General features: G+C 44.5%; 2 protein-coding genes across 2 annotated transcripts; both read left to right on the top strand.

The window, feature by feature from the left end:
* Positions 1 to 11,689: 11,689 nt before the first annotated feature.
* Positions 11,690 to 16,002, top strand: LOC117865896 (GSH-induced LITAF domain protein). The gene is made up of 3 exons (XM_034750192.2): positions 11,690 to 12,022; positions 15,102 to 15,228; positions 15,321 to 16,002. Exons 1-3 carry the CDS (start codon positions 11,772 to 11,774, stop codon positions 15,402 to 15,404), a joined length of 462 nt encoding a protein of 153 aa, XP_034606083.1. The 5' UTR covers positions 11,690 to 11,771; the 3' UTR covers positions 15,405 to 16,002.
* A 3,729-nt stretch (positions 16,003 to 19,731) lies between these two features.
* On the top strand, positions 19,732 to 23,016 carry LOC117855105 (uncharacterized). Its single transcript, XM_034737385.2, has 4 exons — positions 19,732 to 20,351; positions 20,441 to 22,587; positions 22,708 to 22,780; positions 22,869 to 23,016. The coding sequence occupies exons 1-4, from the start codon at positions 19,817 to 19,819 to the stop codon at positions 22,889 to 22,891; spliced, it is 2,778 nt and encodes a 925-aa protein (XP_034593276.2). The 5' UTR covers positions 19,732 to 19,816; the 3' UTR covers positions 22,892 to 23,016.
* The last annotated feature ends 566 nt before the right edge of the window (positions 23,017 to 23,582 follow it).

The raw sequence follows: 23,582 nt of genomic DNA, 5'->3' as shown, positions 1-23,582 counted from the left end.
GAGTTTGTCTAATATACTCTCTAGCACTTGGTCGCCACACAGCTCTTTCCACGCCAAACACAAATGGAAGGGTCACGCGACTCGCATGAGGCCAGCGCATAACATGTTCATATACACACATCAGAAGCATGTTTGGACACACTACTGGCTACCATATAAGCATGGAGTGTGCCATTGTTTCATGATAGCTTAGGCAGCTTCACATCGTTGGCTACTATCTAAGCTTGCAGTGTGCTGATGATTTCCGCTGGCTCCTATTTGCTTTCAAATGTTCATAACAGAGCTTTAGAACTTTCACACCATTAGCTTAATATCTAAAGCCTGCAGTGGTCCGTTGTTTCCATTGGCCTCAACTTGTTTTAAATGTTCATGATAGATTAGGCACCTTCAACATCGTTGGTTGCCATCTAAGCAAAAAGTGTGCAACTAGTTTCTGTTGCCTCCTGCCTTGCTCTAAATCATTCATGATAGCTTTGCTGCCTTCTGTTTACCGCTAGGTGCCATCTAACCATGCCATGTAGTGTGTGCCACTAGTTTCCGTTGCCTCCTACCTTGCTCTTAACGGTTCATGATAGATTAGGCATGCACCTCCATTTGCTGCCACTAGCAACATTCATCGTACTGCTTTCTTCTATTTAGGCGTGTGTAGCTAGTGTGTCATTGGATGATTTACACCTTGCTCGATCTTAAACACTCCTTAGAGCGCCCCATTCATCACACACCATTATATTGGATCGGATGTTGTCTAACAAACAATCATGATATAGTGTGCCACTTGTTTCCGTTGCCTCCACCTTGCTCGTAGACGTTCCTATTATCACATATGACAGCTTAGAAAACGTCTTATCATGACAGCTTGGACATGTACATTCAGTACAATGTTGGGGGGCGTTTGGTTCCTTTGCTTATTTTAAATAAGCATGTGTCACGTCGAATGTTTAGATACTAATTAGGAGTATTAAACGTAGACTATTTACAAAACCTATTACATAATTAAGTGGAGGCTAAACGACGAGACGAATCTATTAAGCCTAATTAATCCATCATTAGCAAATGTTTACTATAGCAACATATTATCAAATCATGGACTAATTAGGCTTAATAGATTCGTGTCGTTGTTTAGCCTCTACTTATGTAATGGGTTTTGTAAATAATCTATGTTTAATACTTCTAATTAGTATCTAAACATTCGATGTGATGGGTGCTAAAAATAAGCGAGAGTAACCAAACGAGGCTGTAGTGTACTAGTGTGTACCGCTCGTTTCGTTGCCTTCTTCCACCTTTGATGTCAAACGTCCTCTGATTGCGTAGGAAGGATCACATAGTACACACAGCTGGCTGCCATCTAATAAGCATGTAGTCTGCCACAGCCGGTCTCCTAATAACAGTGCAGGCGATTGCATGGAGAGGAGCACACCGCTACGTATGATGTAAACCAGACCATAACCCCGTGCTCCCGCACGGGTTATTTTTTTAAAAAGCTATAGTAATTGAAAATTATTTAAAAATTAGACTCCTAACTAATAATCAAAATTATTTACTTATTACTCTCTCATAAAAATACTTCAACATAATACTGATGTATATTTATCTTTATCCGGTTTTGATTGATTTTTAATTAGTAATTACTCTATACACTTTCTCATCCACATTCACACTTTTTTCATTTTGTATCACACCTCTATACATTGTGTTTAGCATAAAAATCAATAATTTTTTATCACTTTCTAACATACATGTATAAATGATCTACATGGCGACAATCATATGTATATACCTTATTTTGATATTTCTATATTAATAATAACATAAATAGATAATTTAGAATCATATTTTAGTTTACTTCTGAACGTTTGTGTATGATGAACGTAAAGATATTAGATTAAGATTTAGTGTTTACTTTAGGTTATTTTGAATAATGATATATGTGGGTAACTTAGATACAAATTTAGAATTGCATTTTAAGTATGTTTTATAATGGTATGCATGCGCAAATTAGATGAAGATTAGTTTTATAATGGTAGAGCTTGGTAATTTAGATATATGTTTAGGGGTTTACTTTAGAATATTTTCATAATGGTAGTGGTGGGTAACTTTTTAGAAAATAAAATAGACCAATGACTATGATTATTGGAGTTTACAGTATTCGTGTTTAATGTTTCTAATTTTGGTGAGAATTTCTAGGATTTTTTTCTAACATGTCTTGTGATAACTAATGCGGAGTCTCTAATAAAAAAAAAGATCACATTGCTACAAAACTATTACCTTGAGCTACCTCTTATTTATTAAATATTAGAACACAATACTTATATAGATATAAACTTATTATCTTCATTCGATTGTGACAGATTTCATCCACATTTAAAATCTTTTATTTTTCACTTTGTAACGTAGGTATGCGCTTGAATTTGTTTAATGGACCCTCAGTTTGAGCTATAATTTTAACATAGAAATCTATATTCTCATCACTTCCTCTATATCTTCATAATGGTGACACACATCATGCATATATACCTTAATTATTATATCATATACCAATAGTGTAAAGAAATAGACAATTTAGAATCATATATTGGTGTATATTGGGGTATAATTTTTAATAATGGTGATTTGGATTCAAATTTAGTGTTACCTCATGTTATTTTTAATAATGACATACGTGGATAACATAGATACAAATTTAAGGGTTACTTTAATTTATTTTTAAGTATTAGTGTGTGCAATTTAGTTGCAAATTTAGGGGTTATTTTAAATTATTTTTATAATAGCATAAGTGGGTAATTTAGATGAAGATTAGGGGTTAATTTAGTTTATTTTGTATAATGGCAGAGGTAGGTTATTTAAATATAGATTTACGGGGTTACTTTAGGCTATTTTCATAATGGTATAGGTGGCTAATCATAATAAATCCAATAGCTACGATGATTTGAGTCTACCGATTGATGGACAGATGTTTTGAATTTTTATAAGAATTTTCCGTATTTCTTTTTTTTTAAGAGTGTTCGCCTAAGATCCTAGGTGGTTTCTGGAGGTTTTAAAAGAAGTCTCCAATTAATAATATTAATAATAATAATAATAATAATAATAATAATAATAATAATAATAATAATAATAAGATGGTGTATGCAATTGGACTGGCCAATTGATGTGCCTCTCACCTTGCGCTCAAACATTGCCCTGATAGGTAGCCTAGGCTTGGATCATTATGAGGATGACCGGTCAGTCCCATCGGATCTCAACGCAAACCGGCCATCTTTCCCTGCAACTAACTCTGGGCAAATTTTATCGAGAACCGAACCAAACTAACTGAGAACCGAACCGAACTAACCAAGAACCAAAATTTCAGTTCTCTGTTTGATTCTCAGTTCTTAAGAACCGAACTTTGTTCAGTTAAATCAGTTCCTCCCCTCGGTTAACCGAAGTAACCGAAGAACCAGAGGTCCAACTTGCGTCTACTGCTTCTGCTTGACCCTGGAGGCCCAATAAGGCCCAGCGAGCGAGTAACCCTAGCCACTACCCACTCGAGTCTCCACGCGCCGCGTCCCGTGTCCTGGCCTTCTTACCCGCAACGCCCGCCGCATCCCAACCCACACCGCCGCGGCGCGCGCCAGCCCCGGCGGCCGGTGTGTCCTCCCAGAGTCCCGGCGCCCCCCTGCGTCCTCCCGTGGCGCTGCATCCCCACCCGGCGGCCGGCGCTCCCTCCTAGGACAGTGTCCCAAGTGAGGAGGAGCAAGACGGCGTCCCAGGCGAGCTCGAGCACGCCAGCCAGCACGGACCCTAGCGGCGAGCAGTCTTGGAGCAGCGGCGCCTTCCCGTCGCCGGCCTGGCGGTCCTGGTCGTCCTGGCCCTTGCCCTTCTGCCCCTGTCCCTGCCGCTGCGCGCGCTTCATGTGGACGAGGTTGAGCTCCAGCTTCTGCAGGTACCCATGCTTGAACGAGTCCTAGATCTGGAGTGACGGCCACAGATGCATCTTCTTCGATGGTGCGAGAGGGGCCAATCAGACTGGGGGCGTTGACGCCGCCGGGGCGAGGACGACGGCGAGGAGAAGCGTGAACTAGTTGGTTAGTTAGTTCGGTTCAGAATCGGAACCGAACCGAACGAACCCAAACCGAACTTCGTCGGTACCGATTTTTTGGAAGAACCGATCGGTACCGGATTTCCTGAGAACCGAACTTCATCAAAAACCGAAAAACCGATCGGTTCGGTTCGGTAGTACCGAACGCCCAGGCCTACCTGCAACGACTGGTGGCTCCTACTCGTCCTCGACCCTCGATCACTCGCGCGCATGTGAACGTCCTAGAAGTTCCAGCAGGCTATTATACTTTTGTCTGTTAGCATACATTGGCATACATTGATCCCGTTTTGACCCGACAAGGGCGGGAGATGTGACGATTGACGTTTGCTTCTAACTTCTAAGAACACGATCAAAGGGCATGGAGACTAGGCCACTAGGTGGCAAAAGCACCAATCACGTATATTCACGTCTCGCCCCCTCTCTCGTATGGTGTGTTTTGGTGTTGCATGCTGTCCCTGCTGGTTGCAGCCGAGCCCGAGCATCCACACTGCCCGGCCTGCACTGAGCCCTGCCGCTGGCAGCTGGCCCCCCTCGTGCGCAGATTCCCCTTCTGCAAACCGAGACGGCTAGCTGAAAGGTTCCCCCGTCTCTCTCACCTCGCTCCATGTATTGTAGCCCTCATCCTCTCTCTGATCTCTACCTGCATGCATGTATATTGTGCTCTGTCTCAACCTATGTACATGTACACATGCATCGTCAGGGCCACTTTATTCCCTTTTCCCCCTCATCGGTCTCCGACGCAAGACCAGAGGCCGGGCGGGAGACCGACGACGAGACGACAACGATGCCGCTCGGCCGTTTCCTTCCTGCACTGCACTAACGCACTGCGCTGCGCCACTTCCCTTTGGTTTCTCCGTCCCTCCCTTGCTACCAACTACTTCTCCTAGAAAAGCAAGCAACGCAATGCCGGCCGGTTAGTTGCCGGATGCCCTAGCTCGATCGCTCGCTCGCCGCCGGCCGGCTGGCGCGCGCGTGCTCTTGCTTGCCCGTCTCGTCGAAATCTTATGGTTGCCTTGCCTAGCAACTATAGCTCCGCGTGCCGTCCTCTCCTTGCGCGCGGGGTCGTTCTCTGCTATGCATGCGAGATTCCGGCATCTTTGCCGTTCTCGCTCTGGGTGGTTTCTAGCAAGCAAGCTAGCTGCTGTCGAATGTCCGTTCCATCGGCGATGGAATTTTGTCGTACAGCTAGCCCTAGGAGGCCGCCTTAGCTACCCGCTAGCTAGGTACATGTGATGACATGACGCGAAAGAGGATCGGAGAGAATTTCATCTGCTGCATGCTGCTGCAGCTTGGACGGTCAAGTTTTTCTCGGGACATCCTCAATGCTCATGGACTCCAGCCTTTTGTTTGAGTTCTAGGGCTTCCAGGTTCCAGCCAGCCCACATGGTAATCGTACATATATATGCGTGTCAATCTACAATGGAAACGGACAAATACTTGAATAGTGTAGAATAGCAGGTCTATTCCTCATGTGCTTTTTGGTGGCCTGCCCAATTCGATTGCCTCTCATGACTTTGTATACAGTAGTAGCATAAATGGTTGTGTCTGGAGAAAAGCACCGGCAGTGGTTATCTCTCAATCGCACTATAGTCTGTACGTCGGAAAATGATGCGGAGTATAGCCAAGACAAAGAAACTTTTGGTTCTACAATAATATCGTCACAACTGCTTACATTTGTTTGGATTGTTTTACACTTGTACTACTTCAAAATTCACAGATAACTGTTCATATGTCGACTTATAATGGGAGGAATAGTACCACTAATGAGAGGAATAATAGTTCATATGTACACTAATTAGCAAGGTGACCCACCACTACTACAGAACAAGCCGCCGATTTTATATGAATTGACGTGATAGAGTATCACCACTGGTTTTGAAGTAGATGGGGTTGTGTGTACTTCGAACCGGCGGTGAAAATAGCTATCAATCGGTGGTGATACTATTACTGTGTCGGATAAAGCCACCAGCCGACGGTGATACTACCTCCTATCCTCCTCTCTCTCTTACCCACATGACCAGGCCTCCTCCCCTGTATCCCGCCACCCTCTCCGTCCTTTTCCTTCCCTCGCTCCACTCGATCTCTCCTCTCCAAGTCCCTGACGATGGGCAGCCAGATCCCCCGGGTCCCCTGCTCCACTGCCCCACCCCTCTCCCCTCCGCTCACCCCTCAGAGAGCTGCTTGTGACGGCATGAGGTTGAAAGGGTCTTGTGATGCCTAGAGGGGGAGGGGTGAATAGGCACACTTCAAATTTTTCCTGAAAAACTCGCAGTGGTATTAGAACTGTCAGAACTTCTGATGTAGTGGCGGAACTTCCAATGCGTCGAAACTTCCGGTACTATGCCGGAACTTCCGACAGGATAGGAGCAGAGCAAAATTCAAAATTAAAGCTGATTCTGCCAATTCTATTTGAATCAGAGTATTGTAAATAACGTGTAGAGGCTACTCCAGGTGATGAGCAAGCTAGGAACTACACAAATAAGGAGATCGGATACAAACAAGCTTCTAGGACACAAGATAGTAAAGAATTCAACAACAAGCGAGACAAAGATTTGTTACCGGAGTTCACTCTCACTAAGAGAGCTACGTCTTTGTTGAGGAGCTCACAAAGAGCCGGGTCCTCACTAACCCTTTACCTCTCTCAATCAACCACAAAGGAAGATTGAGTCACTTACTATTGAGTCCACAAAGGATTGGGTAATACAAACGCTCCTGGGCGCACCACACGAAGAGGGTGCTCAACGGGCAACGCCTAGCCGTCTAGAAGCAAGCTTCAAGAGTAAAGAACACGAATCGGAGCCGGAGATGCTTGAGATGCTTCTTGAGATGAACTTCTCGGACTTCAACTCAACCCTCATGTCACACACCTTCTCAATCTCACTCTCACTCAAACCCTAGCTCAAGGACTCAAGGATTTGGCTCAAAGGGGAGTGAGGAAGTGAGAAATGAATGCTTGGGGGTGTTTGTCTCGAGTTAGGTCATTAGCAAATGAAGGAGGGGGTAGATGGGTATTTATACCCAGCCCCCAAAAACTAGCCGTTACTATGCTGGTAATGTACCTATCGGAACTTCCGACAGGGACACCCCAGCTGGACAGAGAACTCCCGTCGGGAGTTTCCAGAAACTCCCGACCCCTGTCGGAACTTCCAACAGGGATCAACTAGACAGACAGAGAGTCCCTATCGGGACTTCTGAAAACTTCCGATGACTGTCGGAACTTCCGACACACCGTCGGAACTTCCGACAGACATAAAGAAAACTGAGGTAAAGGTTGTGTTCGTGGATGTTTTGTGTCTCTCAAGTTTTGGTCAGCATCACAATAAAGCACCTTTACACCTTCAAGCAATCCATCCGCATCCCTTTATAGTACGGTGTTCCTAAACTCAATTTCAAAATTAGAAATAATAAGCTAGACTTCTTTTGAGTTCATCGCCGTCTTAGCTTTGCACATGGGGCTCTTTGAGAGTCTTTTCATATACTTTTGCCTTTTCTTGAAATTAGAACCTATTAAACACTTGATAAAAGTATTAGTCCCCTAACTATGCGCGTCATCAACACCAAAACCCACATAGGGAGGCAAATGCACTTTCAGAGGTGCGGCGGTGGGACGAGGGTGCAGGCTCTTTTCCTTTTTAATTAACATGATAATTTCTTAACCCCTCCTTCCTGTGGGGCGAGGGTGTAGGCTCTTTTCTTTTTTAATTAACATGATAATTTCTTAACCCCTCCTTCCTGGTGACTTGATGACTTCTTTTAACGCTCCCTTGTTAAAAGACTTGGCGGCTGATCATGATATGTGCCCAGCTGATGCAGTCTTGCTGGGTGCACAAGACTTGATTTAAACTACTCTTCTTCGGTCCTTCCAGGTAGATGAAAATCATGAAGAAATGCACACCATTTATTATATTACGACAAATTGTAATACATAAGCTAGTCGTAGTACACTAGAATTTATATGTAAAAAAGAATATGGATGTCAAGTAACCAACCAAAGTTGATTCGAAGTTACTTCATGACAATGTCAATTGAAACTTCTAGCTAGCTAGCTATCTCTTTCCAAATAAATCTGTATGTAAACCACTCCAAAAGGTAATTCTATATATATTCCCATTCAAGTCTATTAACCGAGAGAATCTAAGAACCGAAGTAGAAAAAAAAAAGCGTGGAGTGTGCCCAATAGGTTCATACGGTAGATATTGATTCTTTTTAAAAAAGAAACGTAAGAATATTTTTTTATTTATAATGACAAGGTGGGTAACTTTTTACATCACTATATAAAAGATCTCTCCTGTGGTTCATAAGTTCTATTTTTACCATGGAACTAACTATGTCATAGATAAGAGCATTTTCTACCACAAATATATTATCCATGATAGAAACAACGTACTACATGTCGCACAAAAAATCCTAGACCCATAAATTCTCTACAGCGGTCATGAAAGCTTTCATAAATTAGCAAAATCGGCATACAAACTAAATATAAAAAAAATGCAACTTATACCTCGAGCCTGCCGTTTGAAGCGGAGGAAAGGAGTTTACCATTTGATCTAGCGTCTATTGTGTGATAAAAATCCCAAAAAAAAAACTTCAGTTTCACATGTCCTTACATGTTTGATTATTATTTTTTATGGAAACTAGGTGCCCGATTTTCCGTTAGGTGAGAATAACTCTCGATTTGGTGGAGTAGCAACACACTAGATCCAGCTTCTAATCAGCAAGATCCGAGCACACCTCTGGTTACAACCGTGTGCAGCCCGGTTGGCCTCGTCACGAAGGCTATCTCCTGCAAGCGAATAAGGAACACATGTTGATTCAATTGTCTAGCTCGAGCTCTAGTGATTGGTCTTTACATAGCAACTGGAGGAGTGTCATGTGCATCTAGAAGGAGTGATATCCTCAACTCAAGCTCATTCTCTTCTTCTAAGTATGGCTTAAAATCTGCAATGTTAAAGGTGGGACTAATGGGAGGCAACTCGAATTTATATGCATTATCATTTATTTTATCAATTATTTTAAAAGGACAATCATCTCTTGCCGTTAACTAAGACTTTCTAGCTCTAGAAATCTATGTTTTCTCAAGTGTAACCACAGTAAATCACCTTGTTCACGTTTTACTTTCTTTCTACCTTTCCTACCATCAATTATGTACTTTTCATCATCTTTTCAATGTTGTCTTTAGCTATTTCATGTATTTTCTTAATAAATTCAGTATGCTCCTTAGCATTATGATGAGTACACTTAGTAGTAAGTAGATGCATAATATCAACAGGAGCATGGGGTTAAATCCATACACTATTTGAAAAGGAGTTACCATGGTAGTGGAGTGTTCCGTCCAATTACATGCAAACTTTACATACAGCAAAGACTCTTCCCACATCTTCAAATTTTTCTTCAAAATAGATCTTAAAATGCACTACAAAAAATATTCAATCTATGAAGAAAATTTTATGATACATGTCAAAACATCATAAATTTATGACGTTTTTGTTAAAAAGTCATAAAATTTTACATCCGAACAAATATAGTTACGAAACATTATAAAAGTTGTCACCGAAGCAAAATAGAAAACATCACACACTGTTACATGGTGGTTTTGTGATGATAAGGTCCGCAAAAATATCATAAACCAACTAGGATCCCACGTGTAAGTATAAGCTGATAAATAGGGAGAGAATAAAAGGAAAACGTGCTCCTCCCATGGGTCAAACCTGTTACCGATCAAATGTGAAGTTTTTACCGCAAGCCGGTCCCACAAGTAGGTTTCAGGTGAGTTTGGTAGTTGGTGGGAGAAAATGTGCGCGCTGCAGGCAAAAACTAGATTACCCAGCCGCGCTCCCGCAATAGGTTTAAAAGAAAGATATAGAGAAGGCGGCCAGAACGGAGCACTTCGGCAGAGATATGCAGCTCCCCATGGGGGCTCAGTCCCACGGCAGCACAAATCTGGTACTTCTTGCTGCGGTGCGTCAATCCGTTCAGTAATTGGGAGTTGAATTTGCCTAAATTTCATTTTTGTATTAACGTATTTCGATGTAAGGTATTTCCAACCTGCTTGATTCAAAATCTTAACAATGAGCATTTAACAAACGAACATATGTTGGATACACGGTTGTCAACTATTTAACTCCAAGCATGAAAAGGAGGTCAATGATTTCATAAAATTTGTTAAGAGTAGATACTCTGAGGATGAATAAATATTTTGCCCATGCCATGGATGCTTGGATCAGTTTAGTTATTGTAGACGAGAGGTGCGTATGCACTTACTTAGGAGTGGTATGGCAAGTACATACATTAGGTGGATCCATTATGGAGAAATATTAGAGGACGAGGTTCAGAAAAATGTAAATCTACGGAATAATGGGGTACAGGAATATGCAAATATGCAGGATGATTGGGTTCAGCAAAATGCAATACTTATTAGTGGGCTGCTTTCCCACAATCTTTCAGGTGACAACGAGGAATTTGTCGCTTGTGGCGGTATAGATGCACCCATGGAGGGGGCGGCAGCAATAGTGTAGCGATGCTCTTTTCGTGAAAATGTACGTGTAATTGGTAGTAATGGTGGATATTTTCCACCCAACTTCATGAGCAATTGAGGAGGTTGGAAACTAGTTTTTTTTAGCACCCCTTGAGGAGCTCAAGAAAACTTTGTTGTTGGCCTCTAGATCCACCTTTTTTCTATAATCGAAATTGTTGGAGTTAGGGGTGTTTGGCAAGATAGTTTGGGAGGTAGTAAACTAATGTTTTTGGAGCACCTCTTGAGGAGCTCGGAGAAAATCTTGTAGTTGGCCTATAGATCCACCTTTTTGTGTCATTGAATATGTTGGAGCTAGGATGTTTGGCAAGATAGTTTGGCCTGAAGGTGGAAAACCTAAAGCGGTCCTAAACAGACCTTATATTGGACCAATCAACACAGTTGTGGGAGTAAATTAAAAAAAATAGTTTGGGTAATTATTTGATTATATTTGAGATGAGTAATTTGGATAATATTTTAAATGGGAACAAACTGTAGCGGATGTCTACGTTTTATTTTTTTTATCACATTGGTTGTGATTAAATTTGTACTCCCTCCGTTTCAAATTATAAGTCGGTTTTTATTTTATAGATTTATAAATATTATTATGCGTATAGATATTGTGTATATCTAAGTGCATAATAAAATCTATGAATCTTAAAAAGCCAAAACAACCTATAATTTAGGGAGGGGGGAGTATAATTTTTTGCAACAAAAGCATGCCATGTAGATTTGAAAATGAATTTTATAATCCCACGTAGAAATGAAATAGAAGAAGATCCATAACCCAGTGGCATATATTGAACATCCTACAAGTACCCATACAAAATCTCCGTTTCCTCCCAAATGAATGTGTGAGATAGTTATAGACATAGGCACATAGCCTAAACGAGAAGGATTTGTTGGCAACTAGAGTTCATTTTCTAGAAGAGCTTTAATCAAGAAAAATAAATTTCTAGAAGAGCTTCAATCCGAGAAAAAATGATTCTCTAGAAGAGTTTTATATAGTTCAAGAAAAATAGTGATTTTCTAGAAGACAACGTAGAAGACATTTTCAAATAGCGGAGCAGGCTGCAGGCCTTAATATAGGTCGGCGTTCAAGTTCAACTCGGCTGACAAACAATTCAACCGTTCGCCAAACCCACCACACCAATCCGACCCGCGCACCGACCGCCGACGGCGACCATGGCGACCAAGGACCCCGCGGCCACCGGCGGCGAGCCCGCCATCGGCATCCCCTACCACCAGGCGGCGGAGGCCCAGGGGCACTACTACTACGCGCCGCCGCCGAACCCCTACGCGGCCGGGATGCCGCCGGCCAACGCGATCTACGCCGGCGCGCCCAAGGGGGTGCCGCTGCAGCAGACCATGTTCCGCGACACGCCCGCGCCCTTCCACTGCCAGGCCTGCGGCGAAGCCGCCGTCTCTACCGTCCGGTGAGCCCGTAGTCCTCCCCCATCCTTCTCTTAGCCCCCAACCCCGGGACCGCGGGTTCCGTAGGAAATTCTTCGATCTCCACAGTTTTTAGTGCAATTAGAATGGGGAGAGATGAAATTCTAGTGATCTATAGGCCGTTGGAACGGAGAAATGCGATTATAGCTTTCTCTTGGTAGCTGGTAGGAGCTGTGAGATGTCATGGGACAGATACTGAATTGATGCTAATTGTTCCTTACAAACTTAAGAATAGTACTAAATTGTGAATGTGAGATGGAGAAGAGAGAACCTCCCGACTTCCTATTGATGCCATATGGCTCTCGCCTTAAATGAACCAAGCTGGGGTAGCTTGAGTGGCACCGAGAAGGGCCTTCTTCCATAGATGAGAAGACATATGATTACCATAAGGATCTCTTCCTGTAGGACGTCTCCAATTGAACCAGGATGTTCGCTACGCGTCAGCCAATACCAGATCATGTGTTGTACGCTAAAGCAAGGACACCATACTTTGCTTGGTTTGGACCATCCAAACATATGAATGAGAAGGCATTTACCCTTCATTGCTACAAATGGTGGTCAGATCCAGATCATCTAGTGACTCTCACCCCTAAGGTCCCCTTGCTATGATCAAGTGGCTCCTTTGCTTTGCTTGATGGTCCCTGACCTCTACAAACAACCTAAAGAATAGTCTTCTATTATGAACTTCGTTTAGCATTTCAGGTTTAACGGCTTTACCACACACATGGAAATATGGAATAGCCACAGGAGTACGCAGGAAATATGGTCTCACCAACGGACTTCTTGAATTCATATTGACGTCATACCTCAGAAGTCCCAAGTCAATTAAGTTGTAGTACCTCAAGGGGCAATGGATAAGAGCCTTGTTCCATGTAAAAAAAAATTGCCTTCATTGCCATCATGATCTTTTCCTATAGACTGAAGGCTCCCAAATTGAACCAGGAGATCTGCTGCACGTCAGCCAGAGCTGGATCGCACACTGGTAGCTAAAAGTAAGGAGAGCGGACCTTGTTACATTGGACCAGCTAAACCCATGAATGAGACGCCTGCTCCCCTCACCACTAAAGATCATGACAAACATCCGTACCATCTTAGTTCCCTCACCCCCCACGCTCCCTTGGTGAAATCAAGTGTATTCTTCTTTTGTTTGCTTGATGGCCCCTGCCCTGTTTAGAAAAGCCAAAGGATAAGCTATTACTATGGACCATATTGGTTGAAACGGCTTTTGTTTAGCATATCCGTTTTAGTGGCTTTACCACATGTATGGAACAACCACCATGGACTAAAGGTGCCATCAATGGACTTCTCAACTTCCTATTGATATCACATCTCTAGCCATATATAGAAGAATGGAGTTGCCGTACCTCAAGGGAACTTTGGTTAAGGTTCTTCATCTAGTGGAAGATACCTTAATTGCCATATGGATCTCTCTCCGAAAACTGTCCAATTGCACCAGGAGGTCCATTATGTGTCAGGCATAGATCAATCATATGAATGGAACATTCAGAACTTGTGCTCGAGCAAAATGTTAGGACACCATACTTTGCCCCCCGGCTTGTGTCCCCTTGCAGTGATATATGGCAACAGAAGCCATTCTGTACAAGTGATATCACCCTAAGCTTAGCGAGTATATGACATGACTATTGTTAGTAGGAGCATTGTCAGGTATAGGTTCTGTATTTGGAGCAGTCTTTATCCGTTTGGATAGCATATTTGGTAGGTTCACTGATTTTCTGTGTTCCAATGTTCTGCAACACTCGACTATCTGCTTCCTCACAACCCTTAGGTCCAGTTTCTATAACCAAGTGGAACCTTCTTTGCTTCACTCTCAATGGTTCCCATCTCTGTGTACAAGCTGAAGGATACCCTGTTATATATTAGTATTCACAGGAACTCCGATGGAAAAGATGAGACTTCTATTATGATTTTTATGTTCCATACGAGAAACTAATGTGGGCCATGTCAAATATTTTGTGGACCTCTTTCTTATTGGAAAAGGATGGCATTGTGATGAGTTATCTAGTTATTTGAGTGGAAAGTACTGATGAGATTGTGATAGATCCATAATTTTGGTAAAAATGTATATAAAACCAGAGTAATCTTTATGTGTAGTTTGAGTAGAAGAAAGAAGAGTTTTTGAACTATTCTGCTGATATCCTATGACCTCAGGAGTAGCATTAGACCTAAAGATCTGTACGGGGGATTCCAGTTGTCTTCATTATTATTCTGTAGTATGACTGCATGGGTATGTCATCAGGAACATGAATTGCTAGTAAGAATTTTGATTCAGGCAATCATGCAGTAATTTAGCAATATACTTGAATTGAGCAGTGCTTTGTAAGGACCATCTTTGTTGATGTTTGCTGGGTATCCTCAACTCTGGAATCGGAACACCTGCCTGGCTTTGCTAGTTAATGGTGACATATCTGAAAGTCATTTGTCATGGGGAGCTACGGTAATTAGCAAACAAGACTTGAACAAAGCATTTTCTGTTATCATAAAACCATCCGAGTAACATCTGCTCATGGTTTGTGCTATTGGTATTTACATTGCTTGGTCTCAGTTGCCTCTACTTTGAATGGTCATGGGGATCTGTTGAGGGAGCATTAAGGAACATTTGGTAGTTTGCTAGTCAACTCTCCAACCATCATGTTGCAGTTTTGCAGTGGTCAATTGAGTTTCTCTATTCTACTTTATATTTCAGTTGCTGAGAATATTCCAGAGAATACTTTTAGTTTTCTGCAGAGGTATTAAGTTTTAGTGCAAGATCGTGTCCAGGATAGGTGACGCTGGCACTATGTTTTTAAGATTTGGCTAGAATACTGTATTTCTTGCTGTGATCTTCTTTTGCCCTGATATTGGTATGGATTGATGACACCCTCGCTAAATCTGAACCTGTATGTTCGTGCTTCGTTTTTTGTGACAAGCAGTTTTCACACTAAGCATTTTTGATTTTCTACACTGCTCGTTGGGTCCAGCAGGACATAGATAATATGTAGCAAATCAATAGTTGATGATGCTTCATAGCTGAAATGAAAATGAACCGCTTGTTCCTTTGAACAGGTCGAAGCCAAGCCTTGCATCCGTTGTGGCTTGCATGATGCCCTTCATGCTGGGGGTCTGCTTCCTGTGCCCTTCTATGGACTGCCTCTGGCACAAGTACCATTACTGCCCCAGCTGCGGGGAAAAGGTTTGGCATCTCCACACTCACCATGCTCTGTTTTCTCTAGACAAATTTGCTTCCAGGGTTTTTCATCCATCATCTTGTGCTGAACTCTGCAGGTGGGCGAGTTCAGGAAGTCCGACCCGTGCCTTGTTGTCGATGCGACTCGGTGGTCCGAGCCAAGCTTCGCCGTGCCTGCATAGCGCACATACACCAATTTCTACCAGACCAAGACCATTACCTCTAAATGAGCCAGTGCATTGCCGTTGTTCTTGTGTAGTCTGTACATAAAAGATGCTACTTGCTTGTTGCATGCTGTATATCCTGTCATGAACTGCCGTTGCTCTCGAGTTTGGATGTTTGGATGTTAATTAGATTTAGCACCTATCACATCGGATGTTTGATGCTAATTAGATTTATTAAATATAGGCTAATTACAAAACTAATTGCACAGATGGAGTCTAATTCGCGAGACGAATCTATTAAGCCTAATTAGTCCATGATTTGACAATGTGGTGCTACAATAACCATTTGCTAATGAAGGATTAATTAGGCTTAATAGATTCGTCTCGTGAATTAGCATAGGGTTCTGCAATTAGTTTTATAATTAGCTCATATTTAGTCCTTCTAATTACCATCCGAACATCCGATGTGACACTGCTAAAGTTTAGCATCTAGTATCCAAATACCCCTTACTTTTGGACCAGAATAAATATGTTACTCTCACAAGTCCATGACTGAAGCTACGCACGTAATGTAATATGAGATTTGTCTGCAATGAAAGAAAATAGGTTGGCCACAGATTTTGTGCTGCAGTGACAGTTTGACCGTGAAGTTTACCGCAAGATTGTTTTGCCTAGGATGTGGACAAGCCTGGGGCGCCCCAGCCTGCCGTAGTGCTGTGGCCATCGATAGGATACGGGGTCTGCACGGTGTGCCGCTGACAGTAGCGCTGTATCCACTGTCAGTGTGTAGGCTGGAACGTGGGGGTGCTAGCAAGTCTAACACACCAATGTTTGGCTGCTATCTACATGACTCCAGATGATAGCCGCCATGCCTAGGAGAATGGTCTAGGTCTCTCTAGGCTTTGGGGTCCAAACAAGGCAGCCTGGCTTTGGCTGAGTGAGCCGTAACCTACATCGAATTATTTGGTTTTGGTGCGCCAATGCGTCATTACGAACGGAAGGCTTCCAATCAAACCGAGCTGTGCCGAACTGCCGAATGCTCCCTCAATTTCCAATGGTCCGTCGGCCGTCGCAGTTGACCAGGCGTTAGCAAGGGAACTTATTTCTATTTGTTATAGAAAAATAATTTGTGTCATGGAAATGATGCTGTTAGGTGGGTAATACTCCATGTAGCTTATTAAATTAATCTATGTTTGATACATTAGTTAATGCTGACATTGAAAAGTACTCCCTCTCCGACTGTTTGTTTAGAAAATTTTAGACAAGATAGTAGCAATGCTAAAAGTCCAAAGTACCACTAATAACTCTTCTTAATCGGATGGATTACCGAGTAATTATACATGCGTAATAATTGCCGGACCTATTAGCCTTCCTTATTTAGCGAGTGTAGCTTGAGCATCGATGGTGGGAGTAAATGATCGATTCGTTAACTGGATCAGAAGGTATTACAAGCCTTTGTCGGATGGTCTGAAAGTTACATAATACTCTTCGTGGGACAAGTTTTGAAAGGTAAACGAATAGTCTTGTGGGACGGAGGGAGTATTCGCAGAAAAAGGTAGCACAGTGATAGGTGATAGAGGATTGTATAGCCTTGTCAATCTGTCACCGGTCAACTATATATATAAGATTGACCTATTGCATGCAACGGCACCTCTATTTTGCTTTTGCTGCTTAGATGGTCTACATTTGAAGACTGATTAAGCATTGTCGGGTGTGGTTTCCCCCTCCCCACTGGACATAGGTTTTGACATGTCTCACTGATGGGGCTATTCATTCCGTAGTGCAAGATGCGCCTATTGCCGGTGATGCGTCTTTGCTAAATTTGTTAATCTTAAGATCCCAGCTTAGTTTCCTGTAAATATTCACGTGTGCATAGGGATGGCAACGGAGCCCGTTCCCGATTCCCCGCAGGGAATTCTCCTATTAAGAGTAACTTCAAGAGTACTTTAAAAAATTCTTCCCCAAAACTATGTATTTGAGGTTCTTCCAAAAAAATTTTTCCTGAAAAACATATCAATCCACAGCAGATCGCTAATAAATAGCCCCGAATATTTTAAAATAGGCCACGTCATCGTATTTAGCCCATCAGAAGGGACGCGCGAGCGTGCGGGAATCAGGATTGGGGGAGGAATGCCAACGCTAAAATATACGCGGTGGTAGGCTGTTTTTTAGCGTTGCTAAAAATTGCGGAAGGTTTGGGTGGACCGCTGGAGTTCGTTTTTTCTCCTTTTTTCCAAAAAAAAGTATTGGGGGTAAGATTAGCAGCCTCTTGGAGTTGCTCTTAGAGCAACTCCAAGAGTACCAAAAAAATTCTCCCCTAAAATTATGTATTGGGGGTTCTCCTAAAAAAATTTCCACAAAAATCATATCAATTCACAGCAGATCGCTAATAAATTGCCCCCAATATTTTAAAACAGGTCACGTCATCATATTGGGCCCATCAGAAGGGACGCGCGGGCGTGCGGGAATCAGAATTGGGGGAGGAACGCCAACGCTAAATTATACGCGATGGCAAGCTATTTTTTTATCGTCGCTAAAAAATTGGGGAATGTTTGGGTGAACTGTAGGAGTTCGTTTTTTCTCTTTTTCTCCTAAAAAGATATTGGGGATAAGATTAGTAATCTTTTGGAGTTGCTCTAACGAATGGGATGGTAGGGAATTGATCCCCACAGAGAATTAAATGGGATGATTCACCGTCCCCGTCCCCGTCCCCGTCTCCCTGCATCCCCGACTAATTTCAGCAGGAGTTCATAATTCGGCCTAGCAGCCCATCAAAACGAGGCCCAATACGAGAGGTTATAATAACCAGCTGAGAAATTCCAAACCCTAGACTCACTCCATCCATCATCCGTTCCTCAGTCCCTCATCCCCTTTCCTTCCTAGCCGCCGCCGGCCGGCCACCCCCAGGCCCCAGCCTCCTGCGCCCGAACCCCGGAGCCCCGGACGGCCGGACCCCGCGCGGCTGGCGCCCAGACCCTGCCGTCCCGCGCCCAGACCCTGCCGTCCCGCGCCCAAACTTCTGCTGCACGCGCGGTCGCGCGCAGGAGGCCACGAGTCCGTGACACAGGCCGAAGACTGCCACGGCGCCGCGCAAGATTTGGGTGACGCTCCGTCCGCGGCCATCGACGAATCCACAGCTGACGTCTACGTATCAACAACACTAGCTGTACAGCTTTGTCTTCCGCGCCCACGAGCTCCAACATAGCATCACGACGACAAGGAAGGGTGAGAAACAGAGTTTGGCTTGTGGTAGTGGCGTTGTACGACGCTGTTGTGTTGAAAACAGCTTAGATTTGATTCTCTTGATTATTAAACTGTGCTATACGGTGATGTAATAGTTGCGGACTTGTTTCTTGATTCGACTTGTTTATCCTTTTCGCGAAAAAATCTCACAAATAAGCCCCTGGCGAAACCAATTCCGAAAATGGACCCTCAGCTTGGCGTCAGGCATCTGTGGCGTCAAGGCTTGGCGCCACAGATCGTGATGCCGAGACTTGACGCCACAGATCTTGGCGCCGAGGCTCGGCGCCAGCCTCCCTGGCGCCAAGCCTTCAACCATATCGGCGGCCTTCCTTCTGGGCAGTTTGTTTTTGCATCTCGAAACCAACCTATCGCGCTCCAGTCCAGTCCAGTCCGCCGCCGCCCGAGCCGTACGCGCCGTCGCCGCCCTGCCCGGCCGCCGCCTCGCCCGGCGGCCCGCGCCCACGCGCCGCCCGCCCGGCGGCCTGCGCCGCCCCGTCGGCGCTCGTGCGCCGCCCCCGGCCGGCTTCCCGGCGGCCCCCGCGCGCCGCCTCAGCCCGCCCCGTCGCGCCCCCGCCCGGCGCCAGGAGCGGCTCGCCGCGCGCCACCCCCGGTCGGCTCGCCCGGAGGCCTGCCGCGCGCCGCCCCGGCACAGCTCCGCCCGGAGGCGCCCGGCCCGAGCCGCGCCTCCCCGCTCGCCGGTGCCCTCCGGCCGGGCTCCGCCCGCCGTTGCCTGAGGGCGGCCGCTCCCCGTCCTGTGGCCGCTCCCGACCGATCGAAGGTAATTGTTGTAATACAATGTAGATAGATAGGTTTAGGTAAAATAGTAATATTGATAAATTAGAATAGTTAGGTAAAATTTAGATAGATAGGTAGAATTGTTAGATAAAATAGGTAGATAGATAAGTTGACAGATAGATATAATTGTTAGATATGATAACTAATAGCATAGTAAACTAGTTATTACGATATTTAGTTAAGTAAATTGTTAGATATGATAACTAATAGCATAGTAAACTAGTTATTACGATATTTAGTTAAGTAGTTGTATAGGTAAGTATGTAGGTACATATTAGGTGTCATAGTTAGTTAGTATATGTGACATAGTTAGTTAGTTGTATTTAGTAGACTTAGAATGTTTAATTTATTATGGACTAAATGAATTGTGCGTCGTTATATTGATATACTAGATGGAGAACGTAGTGAGCATATATTACGGAGGCACTGTGGAAAGGGATGAATATGGATGTGTTAAGTTTGTTGGCATGCAGTACGAGGTTGTCATATTCGATGAGAAACCATCGTTTAGTGAGTTGGTTGCAAGGGCTCGGGAGGAGTTACATTGTCATGAAAATGATGAAATCACAGTCGAGGGCATACTTCACCTAGGTTCCCCTCTCAACATTCAAAGGAAGATGGTCCCAATTCGGTGTGCAGGTCAGTGGGAGAAATATGTGAGGACGGTTATGAATGGTCATTCCCCAAGTGTTGAAGTGGTTGTTCGTCCGGTCGGAGTTGATCGAAATCCTCGTCGGTTTTCCCGACCAATGGGTCAACGGGCACATTTCGATCCTCCCGTCCCAGAACCTATTATGGACGTGGATGTTGCACCTACTATTCCCAATGCTGAATCTGCCCCTAATGAAGTAGTTGGACATGGTTGTCGGATTGTTGATGATGTGGCGGACTCTCCTAATGAGTTCCTTTTCACTCAGAATGATCCGAGTAAGTGTCTCACCGGTTTCTATTGATACGAGATAATCCATTCGTTCCATCCACTTATTCTTTACTCATATTTGTACTTGATGGCGCAGGAGATATTCCAGAAAATGTGGATGTGCCTCTAGTTGATGCGCAAGTGCAATGTGGAGATGGATTGCGTGGCTCTAATAGTGTTGAAGTTTTGAATGATGAAGATGCATACGAGATGGGAGTGGATCTTGATTCTGATGATGATCGTCCTGTTGGAGAGATGACAGAGAGTGATATTGAGATGTTCAGGCGTATATTCCCCGGACGTCGTGATCCGATAGTTCACGAGTTTAGCGACCTGACTCTTTCCGATCAGGCGTTTGCAGAAGGACATGATGATGAGCTCCTAGAAGCTCCTGAAGCTGGTCCTAGTATGGTTATTGAGGAGGGTAGGGTATTTAAGGACCTTCCCGCATTGAAGAGATGGTTGCAAGCCTTTGCGGTGATACGGAAGAGACCATACAAAGTGTTGCATTCATATGCGGAGCGCCGTTACACAGTTGTGTGTGACAAGGAACGGTGTCCATGGAGGGTTTGTGCAAGAAAGCAAAATATCACCGGGAAGTGGAAGATCACAAAAGTTGTCGGTCCACACAATTGTGCTGACCATGAGCTTACAGTGAGACATCCGCAGCTAACATCTACCCTCATTGCGAAGCGATTGATGGGAATATTGAAGGAACAACCCAACATGAAAGTGAGAACAATTATAAGAACTGTTGAGGAGATTTATGGAGGATATGTGATAACTTATGGTAAAGCTTGGAGGGCTAAGCAGCGAGCGTGGAGGATGATTTATGGGGATTGGGAGTCTGGGTACGAGCAGCTGCCAGTTCTTTTTAATGCAATTAAAGCGGTGAATCCAGGCATGCATTATGAGTACATCCCAAAGCCAAATGCTTGGAAGGACGGGAGGCAGATATTCGAGCGTGCGTTCTGGTGCTTCCCTCAGTCTGTGGAAGCCTTTAGGCACTGTCGTCCTGTTTTCTCTATTGATGGTACGTTTTTGATTGGCAAATATAGAGGCACACTTCTTATAGCCATATCTTGTGACGCGAACAATATGTTGGTTCCTTTGGCATTTGCATTGGTTGAGAGGGAGAACAATGACAGTTGGGGGTGGTTCTTAAGACTAGTCCGGATACATGTGGTTGGTCCTAGTAGTGAGGTTGGCGTCATATCCGATAGGCATCAGGGCATACTTCATGCTGTGCAAGAACAGATAGAGGGTTATGCACCTTTGCATCATCGTTGGTGCACTCGGCACCTTGCGGAGAACCTTCTTCGGAAGGATGGTGTGAAGGATAATTTTGATCTGTTTCAAGTTGCAGCACATCAGCTTGAGGACTATTACTTTCAGCGCAAATTGGAGCAGGTAAGGACCGCAACAAATGCAGAAGGTCGACAATGGCTTGCTGGTTTGATGAGAGATTTAGATAAGTGGACTAGATCTCACGACGCCGGTGGTTGGAGGTACGAGTTTCAGTGCAGTAACATGGCCGAGTCATTCAATAAATTGTTATTGGGGATACGTGGTATGCCTGTGAACGCAATCGTTGAATTCACCTTCTACAGGCTTGTTGCGTGGTTCAATAAAAGACACGCAAAAGCAGAAGCGTTGCAGATTGCTGGGGAGAGATGGGCTGAAAAACCAAAGAGACATCTCATCATTGCAAATGAAAGGGCTTCCACACATGAGGTGCAATGTTTTGATCTCGGCTCAGGGACTTATCAGGTGGAGCATAGGGGCGGTACAACGTCCGACGGTGAGATCCGAGAGTCGAGGATACATGTGGTAGTTCTCCGAGATTTCAAGTGCACTTGTGGTAGGCCAAGGCAGTACCACTTCGTATGTTCTCATTTGGTGGCAGCAGCTAGGCATCGCAATTTTGATATCGAGAGCATGATACCACATGAGTTCAGCGTAGGCACCCTTGTGCGGACATGGAGCCCCCGCTTCGTGCCTTTCCGGGATCCTAGAGAGTGGCCTCCATATGATGGGCCAAAATATGTTGCGGATCCTGCATACCGTTGGAACAAACGTGGAACAAGGAAGCGGACGAGGCATAACATGACTATGGATCAGGTATCCGGAAGAACGAGGCGTGGTAGAGCAACACCATTTCTTGCTGATCCAGAACAGAACGAGTGCGGCAAGTGCGGCAGATTGGGTCATAATTCACGCACTTGCCGTTGGCAAATTAGTGAGGTGCGACTAGTAGCTCTTTTCGTTACTTGATATGTGTTTTATTCATACAGGTTGTGTTTCTACATCTCTAACTTCATGATTTATTGTTTACTAATCTTATTTCTTTTTGCCTTTTTGTAGGATGGCGCACTTCCACCTTCTAGACCAGGCGTACGACCAGACCCACCGAGGTCGTCTCATAGCGGGAGGGCAGGTAATAATTTACAATTCATGATTAAAGCTTTGCGAGCGTCCACGTCTTGTGTCCTATGAAATCTCTGACTCGGTTTATTTGCATGCAGGTCCTTCCGCTCCTTCGTTCTAGAGCCCATGATGGGTTTTTGGCGCTGCAGTACGACGACCGCTACACTCCTTTGCTACAGATGGCTGGCCTAGATGTCATCTCGTATAAGGTTCGTCGTGGGATGCCCAAGTTCAATTCAGCGGCTATAACTGCGTTGGTTGACAGGTACTGTTACCACTAATCATATTCATTTTGTTATGTCTTTACATGTTATCAAATAATAATCCGGCGAAATGTAGGTGGCGACCCGAGACTCACAGCTTTCACCTCCCGTTCGGAGAGATGACAGTGACCCTACAGGACTGTCAGAAGATGCTGGGTCTGTCGATTCGGGGCCAGCCAGTCACTGGGCCGTGCGTCTCAGATGGTTGGAGAGCACGAGTCGCAGCCTTCCTGGGGCGAGAGGTTGAGGAGCAGGGGACTCGCACATCTGGAGTGCTAATCTCATGGCTGCGGGAACACTTCGGCCAGTGCCCCCAGGACGCGGATGCTGAGACAGTTGGACACTACTGCAGGGCGTGGATACTACACCTCTTTGCCTGTGTTCTTTTCCCAGACGCTACAGGTGACACTGCGTCTTGGATGTGGATCCACTGCCTCACTGACTGGCACCAGGCTGGTTTTTACAGCTGGGGATCAGCTGTGTTGTGCTTTCTATACCGGCAGCTGTGCGAGGCGTGCCGTCGGACTTCGGGCTCCCCGTCAGTTGGTG

Source organism: Setaria viridis, chromosome 1 (genome assembly GCF_005286985.2).
Source record: "Setaria viridis chromosome 1, Setaria_viridis_v4.0, whole genome shotgun sequence".
Taxonomy (NCBI): Eukaryota; Viridiplantae; Streptophyta; class Magnoliopsida; order Poales; family Poaceae; genus Setaria; species Setaria viridis.
Note: the sequence above shows the minus strand (reverse complement) of the source record. Positions and strands in the feature narration are given on the sequence as shown.